The sequence below is a fragment of the Nycticebus coucang genome, chromosome 12 (assembly GCF_027406575.1).
Source record: "Nycticebus coucang isolate mNycCou1 chromosome 12, mNycCou1.pri, whole genome shotgun sequence".
In the NCBI taxonomy this organism is placed as follows: domain Eukaryota; kingdom Metazoa; phylum Chordata; class Mammalia; order Primates; family Lorisidae; genus Nycticebus; species Nycticebus coucang.
The window spans coordinates 24,958,034-24,982,494 of NC_069791.1; the positions used below are offsets into that span (position 1 = coordinate 24,958,034).

General features: G+C 37.5%; 1 protein-coding gene across 1 annotated transcript in view; it reads right to left on the reverse strand.

Moving 5' to 3' along the window:
* Positions 1 to 6,306: 6,306 nt before the first annotated feature.
* MUC19 (mucin 19, oligomeric) overlaps positions 6,307 to 24,461 on the reverse strand; it is a 157,878-nt gene continuing 139,723 nt past the window's right edge. Inside the window, 32 exon segments of the mRNA XM_053556581.1 lie at positions 6,307 to 6,633; positions 7,791 to 7,899; positions 8,495 to 8,530; positions 9,501 to 9,615; positions 11,066 to 11,103; positions 11,442 to 11,604; positions 11,692 to 11,723; positions 13,431 to 13,460; positions 14,937 to 14,984; positions 15,145 to 15,198; positions 15,647 to 15,700; positions 15,858 to 15,911; positions 16,384 to 16,410; positions 16,777 to 16,830; positions 17,066 to 17,104; positions 17,249 to 17,302; positions 17,701 to 17,754; positions 17,922 to 17,975; positions 18,213 to 18,257; positions 18,781 to 18,834; positions 19,098 to 19,133; positions 19,544 to 19,597; positions 20,045 to 20,092; positions 20,580 to 20,641; positions 20,686 to 20,719; positions 21,105 to 21,149; positions 21,983 to 22,048; positions 22,280 to 22,324; positions 22,473 to 22,517; positions 22,653 to 22,706; positions 22,981 to 23,013; positions 23,495 to 23,548. Coding sequence (XP_053412556.1) covers positions 6,462 to 6,633; positions 7,791 to 7,899; positions 8,495 to 8,530; positions 9,501 to 9,615; positions 11,066 to 11,103; positions 11,442 to 11,604; positions 11,692 to 11,723; positions 13,431 to 13,460; positions 14,937 to 14,984; positions 15,145 to 15,198; positions 15,647 to 15,700; positions 15,858 to 15,911; positions 16,384 to 16,410; positions 16,777 to 16,830; positions 17,066 to 17,104; positions 17,249 to 17,302; positions 17,701 to 17,754; positions 17,922 to 17,975; positions 18,213 to 18,257; positions 18,781 to 18,834; positions 19,098 to 19,133; positions 19,544 to 19,597; positions 20,045 to 20,092; positions 20,580 to 20,641; positions 20,686 to 20,719; positions 21,105 to 21,149; positions 21,983 to 22,048; positions 22,280 to 22,324; positions 22,473 to 22,517; positions 22,653 to 22,706; positions 22,981 to 23,013; positions 23,495 to 23,548 — 1,862 coding nt within the window. The 3' untranslated portion in view covers positions 6,307 to 6,461.

Here is a 24,461-nt window from a genome sequence, read left to right on the forward strand (position 1 = left end):
TTGACATAATCTCCACTTTTTGATGGCTTCCTTCCTTTCAGGGATGACAAGATATCTCAGATCCATCTTTACCCCCAGAAGAGGAATCAGTCATTCCTCTAAGGCTACCTGGCTCCTTTTAGTAGGAAACGGTGCTTGAGGATAAAAATCTGTATGCCTGTGGTCTTTGTGTCTACTAGTTACTACTTCTAGACGATTGAGCAAATGAAACTAGGGAACACACGTGTATATTTAGGATGAGATAAATAAATTTCAAGTTCATACTAATGCTCCAATTAAAACTTTATGAAACAAGATTTTTATCTTGTTTTCAAGATAAAAAAAATTGATTTGATTTTTCAAATCAAAGAAAAAAAATTGAATTGATTTTTCTTTGTATTAGGTATCTTTTATCACCTAATTTTTCTATGGGATATGTTTTCCTATGGAAACAAAATAATGGGAGAGAGTAAATATTGTGTAAATTTGGAGCATTTTATTTCATTGGTGTTGTAGGTAGATCTTCTAATTGGTCTGCTCCTTCCTTGCAAATGACTTAACTCTTCTTAACCTATTAACCACCTTTAATTCTTTCTCTTTCTTTCTCTGTGTCTATTAGTGGCTCTGATAAGGTTTACTTATAAGGTTTACTTACAAACATATTTTAAATCTATTTACTTTTTTTCCATTTTACTAACTGCCACTACTGACTGCCAAACATTAGCTTTTCTTGCATAAAAACCCACTCCAAAACATAGTAGCTCAAAACACCGAATAATTTATTATTTTTCACAATTATGTGGGTTGTATGGGTGGTTCTGGCACATGCTGGCTTATGGGGGCGGGAGGCTTTAGCATGATCTTACCCCTTTGAGTGACTCAAGTCACATTTGACTTTTGCAATTATAAGAGGTACAATATATAATCTACAAGATAACAAATGTTGGTATATATTGAGTATTACAATTTAAGTACAGTTTTTTCCTTTTTTTTTCTTTTTTTTTTTTTTTCAGTTTTTGGCCGGGGCTGGGTTTGAACCCGCCACCTGCGGCAAATGGGGCCAGCGCCCTACCCCTTTGAGCCACAGGTGCAGCCCTTTTTTGGCACCATCCAAATTGACAATAAAACCAAACTACTTGCCCTTTGTCCTGGGTGACCCGACCAGTTTCTTGACTTTCTCTTTTACGTGATCTCACACCATACTTTTACTGTCCTCTTTCTGTTCCTACTTCAGAACCCCTACTCTGGCTGGTTCTTCTACCTGCAATGTTTATCACATTTATCTTCAAATATCTGGCTTTTGTTTGTCTGTTTGTTTTTCAAGCCTTAGAAGACCTTCCCATATGGGTTCATACCACTCTCACACACCCCTCTTTGATTCCTGGATAATCAGACTTCCAAATTCTATCGCAACATAAGGGTATTTGGCCAGTTCTGATTAGTGGACAGTAAGTATAAGAACTAGAATGCATCATTCTAGGCTGAGTTGGTGGGAGGCCCCTGCTCTATATTCAGATCTTTCTCCTTCCCTTTCCATCACATCTGGAGAGTCTCGTGTTGAGATGGCAAAACACAGGTTAAAGTAATCTGGACTGTTTACAATATCCATAGTGGAATTTGCATGAGTGAAAATTTTTTTGTGTTACTATGATCTTGACATAGAAAGGAAAAACTGGTATTTAAATTTTAATACTCAATTCATGTTTGACTTCTATAATTACAAGAGGTGTAATATACAAGATAACAAGCCTGTCCTAAGTGTTACTTTTAGTACAGTTTTAAGTAGCTCATGTTTTCATTCTCTGTCTTAACAATCTGTTTCATTTTCCTTAGACTTCCTAACAGCATTTATTTCCTATTATTCCCATTCGACTAGATGTAAATTCTGTATAAGGAATCTTATACACTTATGAATCATATTTCCAAGGTCTAGAGTTGTAACTATTCAGTAAAAAAAAAAAAAAAAAAAATCATCAAAGTAATCAACGTAGTGCCTACAATGTAGCTCCCTCTGGTGTATGAGACTTGATTGCACAGCTGCACATGATTGGAGAAGAAAAATGGACCAACTGGTGCATTCTCAGCCAAATGTATTGTGGGACATTGTATCTTAATCTCTATGATATCTTTTGATAACTTTTCAATTACAAAAACATGTAAAAATAACGAAAATGTCCATTTTATTATTAGAACCATGTGGATACATAGGCACAGTGCAAAACATTGGAAAACCAGCTACATAAATATCCAGGCAGTATCTTCTGATACTCCATTGATTGCTTTTCTGAGATAGATATGTCCTAATCGGCCATAGAATTGGTATTAAGTGCACTAATTTAGGTCAAAATGTGCAGAATTAAGAAGACAGGAGAACATTTTTCTATCCTTACTAGATCTCTATTCCCACATATTGTGTCCCTTCGTGGTCGCCACTTGTGGGGACGTGGGACTGGCCAGTTCTCAGCCCCAGCTTAGCTAGGTTCTGGAGGAGGACAGCTATGTTGTTATCTTGCGCGAGAACAATTACCCTTAGATGCCTGAGGGCTCTTCACTTTAGCAGAAGGGAGAGAGAGAAAGAGAGAATATTCCAGGAAGAGAAGCAGTCTTAGTAAGAGAGTGAGTCTTAGCAGTCTTACCCCGAGCAGGCATCCTGCGGACAGGAGAAGCGAAAAGGTCACAGCGAGTGGGTCTGTGGAAGAATATACGCATGCTCCCTGACTGCCTGCTCCTGCAACTTCTTATAAACGTAATCTCGTGGCTCTTAGCACCACAGGTGTAGAGACTGCCAATCACTAAAGCTCTTGTCTTGTGAGCTCTCGTGTTCTCGTCTTAAGAGCCAGAACCCTGCCCATGCCCTTAAAACCAAGGTTTTTCTATGATTACTGAATCTCTTACTTAGCTCTCACTTCTCCTATCCTTAAAGCTATCTGGTTTGTTACACCCACATAAAGAGAAAGGTATATTTCGTACATGCTGTTGGGACAAGGCTGGCTAACAGTATAGTGGGAGCTTACATACCACTCTCCTTGTTCCTTAAGCACACAACTCTCTCATGATCCTCACAAGAAGGAATTGTTGATGCTTTTTTGGCCAGTATTAAGACCTCCATCTCTACTGTAATTGGATATAATTCTAGCTTGCATAGAAAGGCAGGTCTGTTCACGTCTGAGCCCTTATGGGCAGACTCACGTTCTTTGTCATAAGACTCCTGGGCCACATGCAAATGTATGGCTAGACAACCCATTCAATGTCCCTGAATAATCTATAACGACAAAGACATTTTTTGAGTATTCTATGATGGGAGTTATTGCACAGGGCAATAGAATTCCCTTGAGGGCAGTGTTGCCTAAGCCACTGTGCTAGTCAACAAAAGTATCTAACTGAGCCAAAATATGTTTGGGAATTAAGGCAAACTACAGGCAGAAGAGGATAAAATTGTTAGCTAACAGCCAAACCCAAGACCCACAGTGGGGAGGAGGAGGAAAAGAAGAGGAAGAGAAACAAGAAAATGCATCAAAGCTGAGATGAGTGGTGAGTGGCCAAGAAAGATTCAGGCTCTAGGATAAAAAAGCATGAACTCAAAACTGAAGTAGAAGATGAGTCTAGATTTCAGGAACAAGATGAAAGGTCAGTTGTCAATGTTAAGGCACAGCATCAGTGCCAAACTGGTCACAAAGGTATAGAAAATCAATCCTCGATGTCTGAGGTAGAATTGACCCTAGAGAGTGCAGGACTGCGGCTGGAGGTTACTCCAGTGCTGGAGAGAGTGGAAAGGGTTGAGAAGTAGGTTAGGCAGGACCTCTGAGGGACAAGCATAACAATGGCAATGAAATTTATTACATGTAATTTGCATTTTTGTAGGAAATCCAAAATATTGAGGACTTCATTTTTTACTTACAATGACCCTCTGAGCTAACAGGTGTCTTTACGCCCTGGGTAAGAGGAAATAATAGAGAACAGGTGTTGCCCTGTTCCTTTTCCTCTGCAATAACAAATTTGGAATTTCTACATATTTGGATTAGTTTGGATTTCTACATATGGGTAAAAAAGAAATTGGCTTTTTATAATTTCAGAAAGATAGTTTTATCTAGATTATTTACCCGCCAGCCTAACAATAGCATTAAAATGATCAAAATTTTTTTTTCAAAAAAAATTATTTCAATTTTGGAAATAGAACCATGGAATACTTTTTATAGGGGCACAATAAAATAGTAAGTCATTAAAATGCTTTATTATGATCCAGTTTTTGAAATAGTAATAATAGCAACAGCATCACATTTAGAGCACAGTGAATCTTTTTGTTGACCTGTATTGTTTTCATCTTCTCAACTCTCAAGGCTTGAAATAGTTCTTTGTGACAAAACTTATGATGATACCCCATCTAATCCTAGATACCCTTTCAAATTACTGTCATGAAAGGGTTGTGCCTATCTACTTAAGAACATTATTTCCATTTCTGCTTTGTCAATTTCTCTAAGTAGAAAGTGAGCAGTATGCAAATCAGTTCATAGAACTGTTGTGAGACAGCTTTGCAGAGTTAAGAAAAGGCAGAATAATATTAGATCGCAATCTAATGTTATTCTGCATAGCTATGAAGTTAGGCATTCCCAGTAGCAATCTGTCATTGATCAGAAATCATATACACCTTAGAGTCCCTTCAGGTCTCAAAGGTACAAGTCAGATCCAAGATGTAGTTTCTTAAAACCCGGTGTGCTGCTATCTGTCTGGCTGCCACATTTCTCTGGATTTATGCCATTTTCTTGGAGGGGGGATCATTTATGACCATTTGACACACAATGAAAAACTCCAGGCTGGATTGCTAACAGCCCCCGTATCAGTGGAAGTTGTACTGTGTAACCTTGCAGTCCCCTGTGGGAGTGGTATGGAAAACAACTGTAAGGGAAACATCACTTTGGCCACTGTGTTTGGTAGAAGTCAGGATTTACACTGATATCTGAGAAGGAGCGGATAACTTGCATAATGCTAAGAAAGGGTTAGGGGAATTTTATGGGTAATTCAGAGTAGGTCCATGCTTGAACATACTGTAAGTGGATGCTTGTCAGAGTTCCCCTAACAGGGGTTTTGAATGGAGAATCATGTAATAAGCAGTATGAGTTAAATCTAGTCATCACAGTTTGTGGTCATAAGTCGTCTTTTCCATCCTTCCACATAAGGGCTAAAATGTAAGTATGTTATTGACGCTGTGATTTACCAATTTCTGGCGTCAAAGTTATTGCAAAACATCTACAAGCTCACTCATTTGTATTTTCAAGGGCTCAAAGCCCTCATAATTTTCCCAACTGACCACCTCTGGCGTGTATTGAGAAGAAAAACCTAGAACCAGTGGCAGACATGGAAGAACATCAAAGGCCTTCATATCCACCTTTTGCTTCAATTTTCTTCCCTACCGTTAGACAGTGTTTAACAGTTAAATTCACCACTAGTTCATAGAAAGGTGAGGAGTGGGACATAAATAGGTTGTGATAAACCGAGTTTGCCTTCACGTTGGGGAGGGGATAAGTGTTAATATTTACACACATTTTATCTAATGTTACCCAAGGCATATTTGGATATATATGCATAGGAAGAAAGTGAGACAACAAAGCAGTTGAATGTATTGAAGATCATAGTCACATTAGCCAGTCTAAGCTTTTGGCTAACTCCTACTCTGGTATACAAAATACATACAGTGAGGGGGGCTAGAAAGAGAATGATATTTAGTTCATTTTTAATCTTGCTGAGTTTGTGCTACCCAGAGAGAATCTGAGGAGAGATGTAAAATTCTAACTTGCAGCACTGCTTCTGGAACTCAGAAGAAGTTGGAGTCGGTGATCCATAGATTGAAAATCTTGAATGTGTAAATACGTCTATTTGTGTTGATGAAATTGGCCAAGGACTCTTGAGTAGGAGTCCTTGGAGAGGACTGATATAATTGGAAATCTAAAATATAACGGATTGGCAAAAGTAAAACTGTCCACAGATGCAGGAACACTAACTTAAAATGTCACGGAAACAATGAGGAAAGACATTCCAAGAAAGGAAGAGTAGAAATGATGTCAGGCTCCCCACATAGACCTAGGGGGAGGTCCCCAGTACCTCTGCAGAAGGAGTTGTGGTAGGATGAAAGGGCCTAGAGGAGTGGGAAAAGGGAACAAAGGCTCTATTTTCCATAACTGAAAAGAACAAATGGAACAAGATAATGGCCCCAGGAACTGAAGGGTAGAAGGAAAGTATACTGGAGAATCACGATATGACTCCATTTCCTCTTGACTTGCAGAATTCTTATTGCTATAATAAATACACATGCTCCTTTATTGCTTGCAAAGTTATATTTATTTCTCATATCAAGTCTACAATTTATGAGGATAAAATGCCTCACAATGAGAACTCATGTTTTTGAGTGGGATACAAGTGTTTAGTTATTATTTTCGTTCACTTATAAAATAAATACCTGGCCTGTTACAACTGGGAAGGCATATACATTAGGCTGTAGATTGTTGGCACATGTCTACACAAGAGCAGGTTGTGGTGTGCCTGTATCTGTACGGCAACGTGCTGCCATTGGGGCAGTCGAGAGTAACATCTCTGAACTCATAGTTTTCTTCTCGGCAGCAATGGCATGAATTTTCCAATTGAAAGGTATCATAATTGTACCTAAAAGTAAAAAAATTCAGGAATATTTTTAGTATGTCTTTTAAAATAAACAGCCATCAATGCTCAAATTCTAATTGTGTAAGTGTCTTAGCTAACCTTCCAACCAATTTATTCTTTTTCTGGACCTTTCATTTGCCTTCCACTGTAAACGCTGATGTAAATCAATGACAATTGGTACAGAAGACCAAAAAAGAAAAAGAAAAAATCCAAAAGGAAGATTTATAATCTCAGAGTATAAGAGTGCAGAAAAGTAAACAAGGGACATTTTTAAATATACAGTTGAATCATCTATATTAATATATATCCAAAAGTGTATGTAAAGGAAAACATCTAAAATTCAAGTTTAAAAACAACTGGAGATATATACTTCCTGGTTAAATACATTCTGTAGTCCGTAGTTTAAAAAATAAGGCTTTGTCATATTCCTTGATCTGGCCTATATTTTAACTGAATCTTTCTCTATATGAGGCATCTACTTAAAAGTGTTGTGGGAAGACAAGGCCCAACGGAGAGAAAGAGCACCCAAACACCACGTTTGTAAGAGGAAGGGCTTTATTCACCAGCTGGGAGCTTACGGCATAGAAGAATTCCAAATGGGCATGCTCCCAGACTGTCTTGGTCTTTACCTTTTTATTGACAGTCAAAAAGTCAAAACCACACCATGCATGCGTGGTTAGGCATATTTAGAAAACTACTGCAGAATGACTCATCACTATTTAAAATGTGTATTTTAATCATCTATCTTTCTTTTTTTTTTTTTGTAGAGACAGAGTGTCACTGTACCGCCCCTGGGTAGAGTGCCATGGTGTCACACGGCTCACAGCAACCTCTAACTCTTGGGCTTACGCGATTCTCTTGCCTCAGCCTCCAGAGCAGCTGGGACTACAGGTGCCCGCCACAACACCCAGCTATTTTTTTATTGCAGTTTGGCCGGGGCTGGGTTTGAATCCTCCACCATATGGGGCTGACGCCCTACTCACTGAGCCATAGGTGCCACCCTTAGTTATCTATCTTAATAAATGCTTCATTAAGTCCTAATCATAGAGCTGTATCGTCTCAGATAAAAACGTGTCCATGTAACGATTAAAAAGCTTAATTTCCACACACATACAAGGTTACAAAGTTAAAGCATAGTACATATTTAGAGAAAAACTCACGTGATAGTCTTTTTGCATTCCCCAATGCATCTTGCCATCCTGACTTTTTTGCTGCAACCATTGTAGTTAACTGTCACATTTATTGGTGAAGATCTGCAATTACTCTTACCTAAAGCAAAATGGAAAAGAGTTAGAAATAAGGTTTAACAATTGCTAAGCTTCATGTGTCTTAACCATAGGGAACAGCAAATGCTTCACAATGTTATCTGAGAGGATTAACTATCTCAGCTAGTTAATACGAAGATGGATGTTGTCTGGTTTGCTGTTTACAGGTGATGGAGAGGAGAAGGGCAAAGTGGGAGGGAGGGGCAGAGGGAAAGAAAGGGGAAAACAGAGAAAGATGGATAATTTTGTACATCTTTTTCTCACTGATCATCATCCTTAGGCTCTGATATACCAATTTACAACATAACTTGTGGATGTCAGAAGAACAAGCTAATTTTTTTCATGTATATTAATTTTTTTAAATCCTTGTAAATATCACTTGTTTTCAGTTGGAAAAAACGATGCAATCAACATGGAAAAATAACCATAATAATGTATAAATGTCACTTGGTAGTTTATATATATATAGGTTAGATCACCTATTGTGTTAAACATACATACAGGACAATTTCTAAGACTGATTCTGCCATTTTGTTTTGAAATAACACTGAACTTCTGTCAACAGCTTACATGCCTATGTAGAGTTCAACTTTACTTACATGTATAGCAACACTTTCCTGACTCATAGATTCTGTCTTCCTGTAGGGGTAAGAGAAAAGACAGACTGGAAAACTTCTTTCGACTTTTCCTACAACTAGTATAACATTTCCTAATTTACTGAAATAACATCATAAAAGGAGAACTGAGACAGGTCAGCAATCTGATCGTAGAACCAGTTAACAGGATTGGAAAAGCAATGAGATGACCTTGGTAATAAAAATGAAACTCAATATTTACACTAAAACCTTTTAACAAGGAGTGGAAAATAAAAACAATATTTAAACTAACTCACTTTTAAAGATAACATACAATAAAAATTATTCCTCACATATTAATTGAAAACTACTTTAACAACAATATCACTCCTAGATGTTATCTGCTTCTCACAATTAGGATCTGTATCTTTAACTTTGAGATAATGACAAGCTTAAAATTATAACACAGTAATGGCCCAAAACTGAAATCAAGTATTGGAATTCTAAAGTAACACTATATTATCAATTATAATTTCAGAAATAACTGAATTAAACTTAAACCTCCCTCTATAACTTAAGCATTCATTAATACAAAACCCCATCATATTTTAGGGACCTAGAAGTGAAGAAAAACTATGATACAAAAAGATCTAAAGAGCACATATTCATGTGTTTTTATGGTAAATTCATGTTTCTAGGTAATAATTAACCTTATTTCAGGTTGAAAAAAAGTTGGTAGTATTATTTTGCTTACAGATGACAAAACAATTTTATAATTTCTTCTAGAATAGCACTAAATTGTTATAGAGTCTCAAAATAAGAGGCTGTTTATATGAAAAATATACTTAATAAAGGGTAGACATATTTGGAATCCTCTGGATTTAAATGAAATAAATTTATTTTAAAAGCTATGGAATCTACTAGAGATTTATGTGTGTTGGCTAGAGGAAAACTTTTTCAGATGAGAAAGACAACAGGTTGGGGTTGTGTTTAATGTGAGAAGTGAATCTTGTGGGTTAGTTGAGATGACTTACTTCTGCACACCAGGTCTGTTTGGGGCAGGTCTGGACGACTGCGATGAGGCCCGTGTTCTTGCAGGTGTAGGAGACACATGGGTTTTGGGGGTCATTAAATGAAGCGCCAATCTGGGAGCAGGGGGAGAAAAAATAATTGTTTGCCTTGATTTTTTTTTGAAGTTGACAATAAAATTGATTTAAAAAATTCAAATCTATATTTAGTGACTTTCCAGAGGCACTTTCAGCCATTAGATTAATAGTTAAGAAATTTTTCTACTTCCATGAATAAACCAAAGTTCTTCAATGAAAGCATAGACTATGTCAAGATTCTCAATCCTCCAATTAAGATCCACCAATATTTATTCTTGTATTTTGAAGAATTTTTAAAGAAAAGTTATTTTACAGTGATTAAGCAGTTTATCAACTATTGTGTTTTAAGCTTAAAGGAAAACAACTAAAAAATCTAAGTGGGGAAAAAATGGCACAAAATAGGATTATCAGATTAGAACAAATGGCAAGTCTTAACAAAATGTCTTCTATTTATGCTTTTGTTCTTATGTTGGAAAATCTATTTGTTCCCAGATTGTTAAATCTTTCTAGATTACGTTCAACAGTAAAACAACAGTTTGAGAAATCATCAGGGCCTCAGATCACAAGACACACTTTCTGATAGACTAAATTTTACTATTTCAGCTACTGAGCTTATAAACGATTAAAGGAAATGTTTCCCTTTGTTCCTGAAACATGTTTTATATTTTGTGTTTAGAAACTATCGTAGTTTCAAGTCAGACCAATTTTGGGAACTAAAAATTAATCCAAGTTGGGTGGCGCCTGTGGCTCAAGGAGTGGGGCACCGGCCCCATATACCAGGGGTGGCGGGTTCAAGCCAGGCCCCAGCCAAAAACTGCAAAAAAAAAAAAAAAAAAAAAATGTAACCCAAGTGGAAATAAAAGGATTATGAAGGTAAATCCCTTATAGGCTGTTTTAACTCTTTCCTAACATGCTGCATGTATTTTATTTTAGATTTTTAAATTGGCATCACCAGTTCAAATGTGTTAATATCATCTTGAGAGTAATCTGATTTTAATGGCTTCCGGATGCTTTTTCTAAAAAGTTAAATTACTGAAAATGCCAGATCAGTTGTCAAAATCCACAGCCTTAAATATACTGTGTTGCTGTACCCACATAATGGGGTTCTAGTCCTTTGGGTTTTCTTATTTGATCTCTGACAGTTTGACCATCTGATCTTTCTGGTTATAATTACAGTTTAACTCTGTTCATTGATTTGAATGTTACAAAGTGTGTCTGCTCCATCTGGCAAGGCCCATGGGAAATTTTGTTCAGAGGTCCACTGCTGAGTAGTTAATGATCAAGTACTATTTTCCTGCTTTGAAGAGAAGCATGGTGAGTGCTACATTTGATCTTCCTCAGAAATGGATATAGAGGAAAAAAATGAACATATTCCAACCCATCATTACCATTTTTTTCTATACTATAAGCTGAAAGTCCCTTGGTATAGTCACATGTTGCATTTATTCATTTAATGAACAAAAATATTTTAACAAAGAAAAGATCTTACCCTGTAGTCAGTATTGTTAAATAAACATGTTCTTGGTTCTGAAAAATAAGTACATCATTTTGTAAACAAAAACTATAAAGTTTATTTTAGAACAAAACAAACTGTAGACAACTTCACACTTACCAATTGTGTTTCTCCTCATAATATTATTATCTCCTTTAAATCTACTGATTAATATGTTTGTAACTGTTAATTCAGGGTGTTCTCCATTCTGAAGATGGTAAGTTTTAAGAATGCAAGGAACTAGTTCTGTTTTCTTTATTACACCTGTCTAGCATTGTACTTGACAAATATTAGCTAAAAAAAAAAAACCTCCTCAAATATGTGAATAAATAATAAACAGATTCAACTCAAATAATCGACTATGAATACATACCACAGTATCCAATTTCACAGCAGGTGTCATTAGATTTGAACTTTAGAAGCTTCTCTCCAGCTTTGCATGTGGGTGGAAAAGCGCACTCTTTAGGTTTGCAATCGGTGGTGTTTGCATCAGTGCAGGTACATCTGTGGCAATTGGCAGTCCATGTGTCTCCAGGCTACATATACAAAACAAGTTTATACTCTACTCAAATACAAGAATGGGGGAGAATTTGCATTAAAGTAGAGCAAAACTGTACACTTACAGATTTCTCTTCTCCCAGTGGCCCATGACACACTGTTAACAAGAAACGATAAATGGCAACTAAATTTGGCAAAATATAACCATCTGTTATTTATAAATAACCACCAGGTGGCCAATACTATAATTGGCAGTAGGATTTCAGAGTCACAGTATTACTTTGCTTCAAGCAAACTGTTCCTAAGAAGCATATCCTATTTCACAATCCCCAGCAAAGGATAATTCTTAATTTCTCCTGGCAGTGGTCAATACATCTTATGGCTACTGACTTACCGTTGTACAGTCTGACTTCTGCTTTAGAATCCTACAAATTACCAAGATTTCATAATTACTAGACCCAAGAGCCCTGTCTCTCATCTTCTTGAAACATGATCTCCTTTCTTCAGATGGAGCACTGTGAAATTCCTGCCTTTATCAGCAGCTCTTCTCACTCCTCCTGTGTCTCTGTTCGTTCTTTCATCTCTACACTGTCTAAGTAACATCAAGTGGATGGCTCTCAGACTCGTAGCTCCAGTCAAGACCTCTCTTGTAAGCCCTTGACCTAGTTCTCTCTCTACCTAATAAATAGCATCCCAGCAGATATATGAGAACCTCAAACAATCTGTGCACACAATAGATCGTATCATCTTGCCCCCCCACCCAACAACTTCTCTTTTAAATTGGCTTCCGCCTGCTAAAGACAAAATTATTCTTTCAATCATTCAAGCTTAAACCTTGGGGGCCATTTGATTCTATCATTGGAATATATACTGATATATACTATCTTTACCTCACTTTAATTTCTTCCTCTCCTTATTCTACTTGCTACAACATCACTGCAAGATCTTATCTTTGATCTAGCATACTCTACTGGCTTTAAGGGGTTACTCTGATACAGGGCTCTTGCTGATCCAATCAATTCTCCACACGATAGCTAAAATAATTTCTCTAAAGCCTAATTCTTATTACAGCTCTGATTAAAAGCTTTTGATGACTCCTTATTGTCTTATAAAATAAACACCATCATCTAGCATTTAACTTCTAAAGTCTACCATATTGTGACTGAAATCTATCTTCTCAGTTTTTTTTCATTTCTCTCATTTACCTGTCCTGTATTAATGTTCATCTTGTTCTCACATTCCAATTCTGTAATAAAATACCCGGAGATTCCTTGGAAATTTACAGTACATGATATATAACATGCACTCTTTATATAATACATATTTTATATTTTTTACTGTGAAATTTATTTTCTGCCTGATGTGAAAATTGTTTTCTTTGAAAAATCTTCCTTCTCCCACTATGAATGAGATTTTTAGTAATTTTTTCCCACTTGTTATAAACATATCACATTGTCTTAGGGAGAGTAGAGACTCAAGAATATTCTCTAAAATTACCGAATTCTGCATAACCTGAATTTTTATTGTTACAATTAAGCCCTCAAAAAAGTTGGAATTGTCTAGTTTTAAAAATGCTCACTATCAAGTGACAATATTTTGATCAAGAAATAATTACATATAACAGTAAGTAAACTTTATCTTGATCTACATGATCAGGTTGTTTGGTTTGGCTTCATTAGCAAATGAGAAAACAGACCGTTACTCCCTATTTACTTGGTGAATAAGAGCTACATTCACCTACTTCAAGTTTTCCTAACTTAAAACATCTCCATGTCTAGTGAGTTTGATTAGCATGAAACCTCCAAATCTAATTTACAAGAAGAATCATTAATGCAGAATGACTCTGAAGTGATGGTGTTCTTACCTGGAGTTGATGGAAGTGACGCCGGACATCCTGGGTAAAAACAGGAACCTCATGTTAATCTCTGAAGTGATTGGAGTAGAGATGGGGGTAGTTGTCTGATTCCTTATTCTATTACTGGAAATGGTTACATAGCTAGTCTTACAGACATAGTCCCATTCAGCTCCCATTTTCTCTCCTCATTGCATTTATTATTCTACTATGAGAGAGTATGTCATTTGGTACCTCCAATTTTAATGAGAAGGAAATATGAGAATCAAAGAGAAAAAGGAGAAAAACATCAAGGTAAACACTTCAAAATTTTCTTGGAAAACAGTTTAATGAATAGGACAATAAAGTAGATAATCAAACAAGAAAAAAGATAATTCAGATATAGAATGAAATAATCATTTTCAATTATTGGTTTCAATCCTTTAAGAACCTTCATCTTCTTTTCATCTTCTTTTCATCTTCTTGAAGTACTCAAGTTTGCTCTATCCTCCCGCCCTACCAAATGCTTTACACTGGTCATATGCACCTTTCTGAGCCTTTACACATCACATATTTTTGGTCAACCCAAAAATCCACTCGCAAATTTTAAATTCTATTCCCAAATTGCTAAAAATCTAATAATTTTATTCTACCTACCAAGAGAAAAACTACCTGAGGAATAGTAGAATATTTGAAAATAATTTGAAATTTCTACATGTTTAGAAAAAGTGACCAAGAATTAATAGGTATGAAAATGAGTTTAAGGTGTGGAAATTTGGGGAGACTCAAATGTCTGTAACTCCTTACTGAGGGAAGTTAAACTAATTCCGAATTATGAATGCTTAGCAGATTAGCAAGAACCAGCAGGAGGAGAGAGAAGTGATCAATTGGGTATAAATTCAGCAGAAAACCTTCTCTTAACCAGATATGCATAACTTTACTGAGGAGGTTTGTAAGAGAAGCCATAAGAAATAATCTACTCTCCACACTGCTACCAGAGTAATTTTGCTAAAACAACTCTCTGATCATTATCATTCATGTGATAGAATTCTTAAGGGGATCTCATTTATTATAGGGATGAAATCTCATTTAAGTTTGCTTCTTACTTACCTAGCCTAGCCCTCATATGTTCACTGCCAACACCCGGTTGGATCCTGAACTCACCTCCGTGGTCTCATGTCTTTGCCTTTTCAAGGGCTATTTGGAAGGAACTCCCTTCCCCACCTCAGCCAATGTTGAAATCAGTCATCTCTTTTCTGAAATCCTTACTCGACACTATCAACTAATGATAAGAAATGACCACTCCACTCTCACCCCAAATCCTGGGACCATCCATGTTTGGGGGTTGTCATTAAATATGCAATAGAGATAATATCTGTGCCCATAATAGTCTCTTTCCCTCATACACAAATCACAAAATATAAAAGGGCAAATGCTCTCCCATTACTATTAATGTCTGTGACACAGTCTGGCATATAGAAGATAGTACAGAAATGTTAGTTGGAATAGTAAAGAAGTTAGAGCTTTTCCTCTACTGACCTGTTTTATTTTCAGATTCTTGATGCTCTGTTGCCACCACAGTGGTTTCTGGGGAGTGAGGATAAAAAGGAGGTATTTTAATTTTATTAGAATAATATATGTACATATTATGTCTGTGTGTAGGTGCAGGTCCACAAATTCAAGCTCCAGGAAAGTGTTGTGTGGAACAGACAATTCATTCTGGTTCATTTGGGGCATTTTATTTTACCTGGCTGGGATACTGGTGGGCTTTTTGTGTCTCCTACTGAAACTGCAGTGGAGCCTGCAAAAGGAAATATTAGACTGCAGGACTTGCACCCTTCATCATCCCTTTTTCATGATTAGGTAAGTCTTCAGGTCAAAGGAATGGGGCACCTAAGGCCTTTAAGAAAACTCAGGGTCTTCCTGATCCCCAAGTGCAGCCTTTTGACTGAATCCAAATTTTGTGTAACAAATCCTTTCATTAAAAGAGGTGTAGCAGAGAAAGATGAAGTTTTTCTTGCCTCCTTTGGTGCTTATAAAAGGAAATTATTGAAATCAGAAGGTTTACAGTTTCCCCACCTCTAAGTGGAACATTAAAGTCATGTCCCAAGGGAAAAAGAACCAAAGGCTGCCTTCCCTCTCTCCCCTTCCCCTTCTCTTCCCTCCCATTCCTCCTCCCCTTCTACTTTCTGTCCCTTTCCCCCAGATGCAGTTCCTTAAGGGTAATCAAAGCCACCCTGATCATTCACCTGTTTGCCCTGCTGTTCCAGAAGTTTCTTTGACTCCTGTGGAAGCAGTGACTGCTAAGATAGGGACAAAAGTGGTAAGTGCAGGGGCCTGGAGAAGCTGGAGCTTAACTTCATTAAAATATTTTTAATTTTTTTTAAAAAATTAACAGACAAAACTATTATGAGCATGATGGTTTAAAGAATCCCTATAATCTACAATGCAGTGGCTGACCTGTGTGTATTTCACTCCCAGAGGTGTTATTGCTCAGTACTGAAGTTGTAGTGCCTGGAAGTAAAAACAAAAAATAATTAAAAGTGGTTTAATAATTTGAAATATAGAAAATATTTTGTGTTTATGGTAGAAGACATATTCTCAAAGAAGATGGATTTCTACCTGAGATACTACTAAGAGCTTCCTTTGGTAACTTTGACCAACCCCTGCTGGAATTTCCCACAACAAATAGGATGAAAGAGGTTACTCCAATGGAATTTTAAATGAAAATCAAATTTAGGAATGGATAGATTATGAAATAGACAAAGAAATCAAGTCACATTTTTTCTTCCTAGAATAGCATAGACTTGGACAAATTTACATGTTTCTTAAAAGCACGAAAAGATTTCTTTATGCAAAGAGAAGCAAAAACCACATTTTCTCATAGACTTTCCATCCCCCCAAACCAAGATAATGCAAAACTCTTAGGGTGGAGCCTGTTTTCTATGGGTAAATACTTTGGAAATCAGTGCTTTCATCTGCTCACCTGTTTTACTTTCTGTGACTTGGTTCCCTGGGGATTCAGAGAGGATTCCTTGGATTTAGAAAGATGAATTGTGAAAACTGAATTTGTTAAAAGCTTAGTCATGAGGTTCTCATAAACCCACGAGAATGCATCTCTACTAAGCAGGACAGAAGCATTTACACTCAATAGAAGTTCAAGATGGGTGAATTAAATATCTGTACTAACCAGGACTGAAGCATTTACACTCAGTAGAAGTTCAGGATGGGTGGATTAAACACCTCTACTAACCAGGACGGAAACATTTACACTCAGTAGAAGTTCAAGATGGGTGAATTAAACATCTCTACTAACCAGGACAGAAGCATTTACACTTAGTAGAAGTTTGAGATGGGTGAATTAAACATCTGTACTAACCAGGACTGAAATTTTCTTGGCCACTGGAAACTCCAGCTGATCCTAAAGCGGTACCTGCAAAAGCAAGAGAGATAAAGATTTGAGAGCAGTAACACATCCGTATTTGCTTCAGAAAATCTCATAAAAGGCCTATGTGCAGAGAAAAACCAGTGTGCAGAGCAAAGGCTTAAGCTGACTTACTTGATGTATCATCTCTTTCAATGAAACACAAAACCCTATTTCAGCCTTCTCTATTCTTCAGCAATCACAAATGTGAGAACCCAAAAGGCTGAACAAGCATACCACTCACCAGTTGCCATTCCCACTCCAGTGGTAGAAGTTGTGGCCTCTGAGAATAAATACGAGAAAGTGGTAAGGAATGAAGACATTGGAAAAAGCATACAGTAGTATTACTGTACATAATAATACCACTATGGGAAACATCGGGTCCTCTGGAGCTCACAGAGGCATGTTTCCCTGTCTCATTACTCACTTGTATTGGAACTCCCGGGTGCAATGGTTGTGCCTGTAGTTATCCCAGTGGTAACTGAAATCACAAAAGGAAGAAATCAATTCATGGATTCTCTTTTATCTAAAACTATGATTTAGTGTATAACAATGGATTTCTTGAGTGAACTAAAAGGCATACACCAGGAATTTCTTGCATTAAGCAATACATTACATCTGGTCTCTGTTATACATTGTGTTACAAATACATAAAGGCAGTTAGTGGGGAGTAAAGTGTTACTATTTTGGCAATTTGTACTCAAAGAGAGATTGAGTACACTCAATCACTACAGCCAACGTAGGCCTTTTAGATGAGATTTTCTGAAGCGAATAATGATGTGTTGCTGCTCTCAAATTTCCATTAAGTTCACTATAGCCAACATGACATTCTTCCCTTAAAAATGAAGAGAAAAATAACTTTTGACTACTAGTGCTCACTTATTTTAATTCCAGCCTCAGTGGTTCCACTACCTCCCAAAGAAGTTGTGGCCTCTACATGAATGGAGAAAAGAAGAGAAGTAAACTCAGAAGACCGTCTGAGAAAAATGTGGGGGTACCCCCAGAGTATGGTATGGAATATGTGTTTTGGGGGAATGGTGGTAGGAGGTAACACCCCATAACTGAAGCTTCCCATATTCCCTGTGAGGTTATTGATTTACCTGTGTTGGAACTTCCAGATGCAACTGTTGTGCTAGAGGCTACCCCAGTGGTGCCTAATGTAGGGGGGAAGAGAGAGAATCACATCATGATGCATTTGCCATCAGTGACTGACCAAAGACTGTCTATGACTAGAAAGTAGCAGAAGACCCTTCTCGGGCTACCCTGTGACAATAAAGCAAATTCTCTATTTTTAAATTCAAAGTCAATATGCACATTAGCTCACATCCAGCCTTGATTATTTCCTTCCTAGGGTTAAATGTCAGAAGTCTCAGGGCCTTTCCCAGGAGTACCTATTTCGCTTCTCAGGCTTGACCGCTCTGATTTGCCAGTGGTAGCTTTTAATAACAAGAAATGTAAACAGTGTTTGTGTAAAGGTATCCAATTATTCAACCATATTCAATTAACAAACATATAACATCTGAAATCTAAAATATAATAGACCTAAACCTCAAGATTACTTCCAGTATCTCTGCTCTCCTAAAGAGAACTACATAGATTCTATCACCTCCATATTCAACAATATAATTGAATGTGAATAGGGGAAACTTTCTGGACTCTAAGCCTCTTCAGAATTATAAGTATAAGTGGTATCCTTAGGGGAAATGATATTTGTACAAATATAAGCTTTGCCTAACACATGTCTCTCTGAAAATGCAGAAGTCAAATATAAATTAGTGGGAACTCAAGAGCTGCCAATTCCACTTTCAGAGGTTATGCTCCTTCCCACAGAAGGTGTAACTTCAGAGAATAAAGAGAAAGACAAGCAGTAAGGGCTAACAGAGTCATAAAGACATAAGGTACTATTGCTCCAGAGTTAGCCTCCAGAAAGAAATAATGCCTGTTGCCTCATTGACTCACCTGGGTTGGAACTGCCAGGTGAGAGGGTGCTGCCAAGAACCTCTCCGGGAGTACCTAAAAGAAAAATGGAATGGTATCTTTAGTCAATGTCATACCTATAATAAGAAGAACATATTCTAGAATAGATTGGGGAGACTATAGAGTTATTTATTATGTGAAAAGACCATTTGCAAGGATAGCTTTTCCTACAGCTGTTTTGGGTGTTTGCTAATGTCATGCTTCATTCTTGATATAAACTTGGGGTGGTGGTTGGGAAGGTGCAATAACACTCCTTTGGGCTCAAAGACAACAAAACAAAGGTATTTTCCTTTATTTACCTGGCTGAATGTTAGTGACTTGGCTTCCTGATACTCCTAGAAAAAGAAACAAAACAAGATTGATTACCTGTTAAATTTTCATTTAGGTAAAATACTGATAGAAATGTTAGCATTCTAGAAAAGTTTAGATATGTGAGAAAGGAATCTTGTGGTATAGTGTAGTGATAATATCATGTCACAGGTTAAGAGGACAGACTCTGGAGCCAGACTTGAATCGCTGAAATGTGCTGTTCACTTGCTGTGTGATCTTGGGCAAGTTAGTTAATACCTTCAAACCATGGGACTATAAAATTTGTGACAATAGCACTTACCTCATAATTTGGGATAAAAGAAAAAATGAGAATGGTGTAGACTAATGCCTGGCACATAGTTCATTCTGGAAAGCATTATTATATTCCTATTGTTGCAAGTGAAAAGGGAAGAGAACAGGAAGCTTGTGTGCTCACGTGTATTCATTCCACTTCCTGTGGTTCCACTGCTTCCAATGGCTGTTGTAGCTTCTAAGGGAGAAAAAACATAGAAAAATGTCAGGTGACCAGCATTTAGCATTCTGAGGAAAGTTAAGGATGCACCTTTCCTGGTAGCAATACCAAGAGAGAGTCTTTACTACCAGACGTTACCCTGTGTTCATTCTTACCAGCTAGTTGGCTCACCTGTGTTAGAACTCCCAGGTTCAAAGGTGGTACCAGAGGACAATCTAGTGGTGCCTACTACAAGAAGGATAGTTGTGAATTTTCTTCTCACTGGGGAGGGACTAGGTTGAAAGAAAATCAACTTGCCTTTTGGGTTTGCCCCCTACCTACAATCGGTGGTGAATTATTCATGTTTTCTCAAGCATAGTTTTAATCCCAAATCAAATAAAGATCTAAAATTCCTTAACATAGGGCCCCCCATTTTTGGGAACTTAATTGTGGGGATCAAGTGGCCCTCTTTCCCTCCATATTTACCTATTGTGTTTCCAGTTTCTTGTTTTACTGATCCTCCAGTGGTAGCTCCTAAAACATGAAAATAGGAAAGTTTTGAGTGTAAAGGTAGACTTAAGTTATTGGGATAACCCTTGTGCATTTCAGTCACATGTTTGTGTTCATGGAAGAATATACTATATGAGGTGAGTGAGTTCTCTTTGTTTATTTTTGTCTTCTGTTTATCTTAGATAGAATCCTCTGAGCCCATAGTTCCTTCTGTTGATATCCTCGTGATACCTACACTGGGGGTGGGGTGGGGTGGGTTCCAGACCATTATCACTTCCATTCTCATTTTCAGGGATCTTCACATATGAGCCTAAGCTCTGGATATAGAAGAACATAAAAAATCTGCCCAAATTGATTGGACATCAATTTTCAAAATAAAATATTATTGATCTTAGAGTTGTATGAATCTCCTCCCCAAGAAACTTATCCTATCAAGAAGCAAAGTATAATTGTAGCTTATCACCCAAAAGTCACACATATACAACCTCACACATACACCATTAATTCTCACCTGTTTTCCATCCTACTACAGTGGTTCTGCTGACTCCAGTGGAAGTTGTGGCTTCTGGAAGATAAAGAAGAAATAAGTAACAGGCGAGAATTTAGGAAGAAAAAATACTGTTGTACTCAAGGCCATACCAGTGGTGCCTGAAATGAAAAGGCCATGGTATCATCATGAAGAATATTCTGCATTGAGGCAATCTGGTTGTAAATGAAATCTATCTTCCCAGTGCCAAGTGATTTAGCAATGCTTTGTGCACTGGCCAGTCCAGAAGACACCATTTACATGGATGATATTGGCTGCAAGGCAATCCCATTGGTGTGTTCTTTCCTTAGTCTTTCTGCTGCTTGACTGAACCATGTATTTATCCCATGTGTCAATTATTTCATTCATTCAATAAATACTGAGTCCCAGGGATCAATGAACAAAGCAAATGAAGCTTCTCCTCCCTCAAGAAGTCCTACCTTCTAGTAAGCCTACTTAGCAAATACAAAATCCCCAAATGAGAGACAAAGGAATTTTATACATTCCCTGTTTTACTTCTAGTGATTTAATTGTCTGATGCTCTAGAGTTGGTTCCTGATCACTGAAAGTAGATAAAAGATTCTGACTCTGCTTTTTGACCTTTAATCAATCACTGAGGCAACTGCTAAGCAATTTAATATTTGAAGCTCAGGATGAAAAGTCAAACAAGAAGCAAACAATTTCTGAGTTCATTTTAGTCATCTGTTCACCTGACATAGAACCTTCTGGGCCAGTGTTAACTCCTGCTGATTCTGTAGTGAAACCTGGATTCAATGGATTAATCATCCACAGAATAATGACTCCTACCTCCCTCTCTAGAAACCAACATCACAAAGCCAGGCACTGGAAAAGGCTGGCCCATAAAACAGCTGGAGTGTGTGTGTCAACAGCATGGTTGGCCTGGGGTATGGGCTGGAGGACCTGCCCTTTCTGTATGACAATCTTTTAGATCCAGAGGCAAAGTCAGTGGCACTCAAGGATAGTGCTAACATCTGTCTGAATCCCTAGTCCTCACTGATTTCATTACAGTGGCTCTAGTGGTTTCTGTATGACAATCTTTTAGATCCAGAGGCAAAGTCAGTGGCACTCAAGGATAGTGCTAACATCTGTCTGAATCCCTAGTCCTCACTGATTTCATTACAGTGGCTCTAGTGGTTTCTGTATGACAATCTTTTAGATCCAGAGGCAAAGTCAGTGGCACTCAAGGATAGTGCTAACATCTGTCTGAATCCGTAGTCCTCACTGATTTCATTACAGTGGCTCTACTGGTTTCTCAGGAGGTTTTGGCCTCTGGAAGAGGCAATGCAGAAAGTGGAAAGGGTGTTTGGAGACACACATTTCTTCTTGAGGTTAAACAGGGATGACCGCCTTTGAAAATATACACTTACCTGGGGTGTGAATTCCAGGTCCAACAGTTGGGCCAGAGACAACTCCACTGGTGCCTGGAATTACAGAGAAGGTCCTGATAAATCATTTCCTTTACATTTAAAAAAAGGCTAAGAAGAAAAATGTACATTTCTTTTAAGTCATAGAAGGGTTCCTTACATATCTTTCCATGAGTTGATTTCTTTCTCCCCCCTCATCCCTCCAAATAAATACAAACACTAAACTCTCACTTTAGAAGTCTCCTAATTCTGAATACTAGTAAATAAGAGAGATATCCATGTTTTTAGCAAGCTCACCTGTTTGACTGCCAGAGACTTGGCTCCCTGGTGCTGTGGTGTTGGCTTCTGAAAAAAAAATGAGAGAAAATATTCCGCTGTATGTAAATGTAAGGATTTGGGGGATGCAGACAAAGATTTCTGTAGAGCAGAAATCACTCTGCATTTAATTCAATCAGTCAGAATTGTTACAAGGAATTCACGGTCTCATTTTTACCCAGGTCTGTTACTGCTGCAGTGGTTCCTGAGAAAGGTGCTGCCCCTGAGAAAGAGCAGAAGTAACAGTAGTAAGGGCAAATATTTTAAGAATCTAAGAAAAGCCTGGGAGGATCACCCAGGGAGACAACTTACTGAGCAGTCCATCCCAACCAGTATCCCTCCCAGCTTACTGGCTTACCTGAGCTGGAGCTCCCAGGAGCAACTGTTGTAGCAGAGGGTCCTTCAGTAGGGCCTAGGTGGGGAGAGGGGGAGAAAGCAACATGGTCACATATTTATAATCCTCAGATGAATGTGGCCAACAATATGACTATCCATGACTTTGAAGCAACAAAAGACACTTCTGGGACCTATAGTTGGACAAGAAGAGAGACATTTTCCAAGTTTTCACATTTTCCATGTGACTCTGCAAGGCCAAAGTTAATGCAGTGGCAAATATCCCTGCTCTGATTATTCCTACCAAGGTTGAAGGTCGTATCTAAGGTATCAATGGCTCTTCCCATATTTACCTGTCTTACTTCCCAATGCTCTAGTGGTGGCCCCTAATGAAAAGAAAAGGACATTTTGAATTTTTAGTTTTGAACTAAAATGTGACATCTGAATGATTTCTATGCTGAACAGAAATCAGTACTGTAATGTTATACAGACCAAGCTGTTTTCAAAGAGAAAAATGTTGAAGAGCCAGGATTATTGGATTTCTCCTCTCAAGAGACTTAGAACTCTGAGTAAATCCCTGAGAAGAGAAAGCACTTGGGAAATTTGGGCTCATATGGTTCAAAATTCAAATCTAAGGAATCTTGGTTCCCTTGAAATATTATAGCCTTGAAACAAACAAACAAACAAACAAAAACAAAACAAAACTCTATTCCACTTTAAAGGGATTCTCAGCATTATCTTTGCAAATTTTGTATAATTTAAAATTATTCTAAAATGAATAGTTCATTTAAAAAAAATCTGTCCTAATAAATATATCAACCTGGAATTAAACTATGGCAATAAATAATGAAAACCCCCAAATCTCACCTGATTTTATTTCTGCTCCAGTGGTGCTACTTCCTCCTAGGATAGTTGTGGTTTCTTATAAAAGGAGAGAAAACCAAAATGAGTGTTAAGAAAGGTGACTGAAGATGTCTTGTCACCTACTATTAAGTCAGGGGGGAAAAAAACCTTCTGACTATAAAAGTGATATATAAAGTAGAACCTGTATGTAATATGACCATCCAAGGGACTGTAACATAGTGGTCAACATGTGGAGGTGGTCACCATAAGGAACTAGGCCTACTGTACTGACACACCCAGTGGTGGATGTCCGGTCTATGAAAATTAGGTCAACTTGAGGTAGTGGTTCAATGTAGGGAAATGGTCAACTATGGAGGTTCTACTGTACTTTAAATACATGAGCGTAATTGTTTGAAAAGTTGGAAAAAAATTTTTAACTCACACAATTCTTATTTGGACCTTTGGAAGTCCTTAATTAAAATATGTGTAAACTTCTTTGAAATGTAAGAATAGTAAGGAACTCCAATGACAAAATGATGACAATAGTAATGAGCATATCTAAGTATTAGATTTTTCATGTGCAAAAATTTGGCTATCATATTGGAACTCGAACTTAGAGAATGGTAGGAATCAAAATGACAATTCGTTACTCACGAAGAGAAGGTAATGGCCTAGGAGTGGGTGAGGGAATCATGTATTTGCTCAATGTCAACAAGCTCTTTTGAGAGGTTTCCAGAATCAAAAATTTAATTGTATGTGTTTCCCATGCGCCACTGCTATCCCACAGAAAATTTAATGATAAAAATGTCAATAACTCAATTACTTCTGTTAGATTTCAACGAGAGAAAGAAAGCTATTTCTCTCCCAATCACTTAAGTCATTGTCAATGCCGTATTTTCATGGTGAAGTCTTCTTGCAACAGAGGAAAAGAGGAGAAAAAGAGTTTGAGTGTCTGACCTTTAGTTTTAAGAGAAAATCCTGGATACCTAGT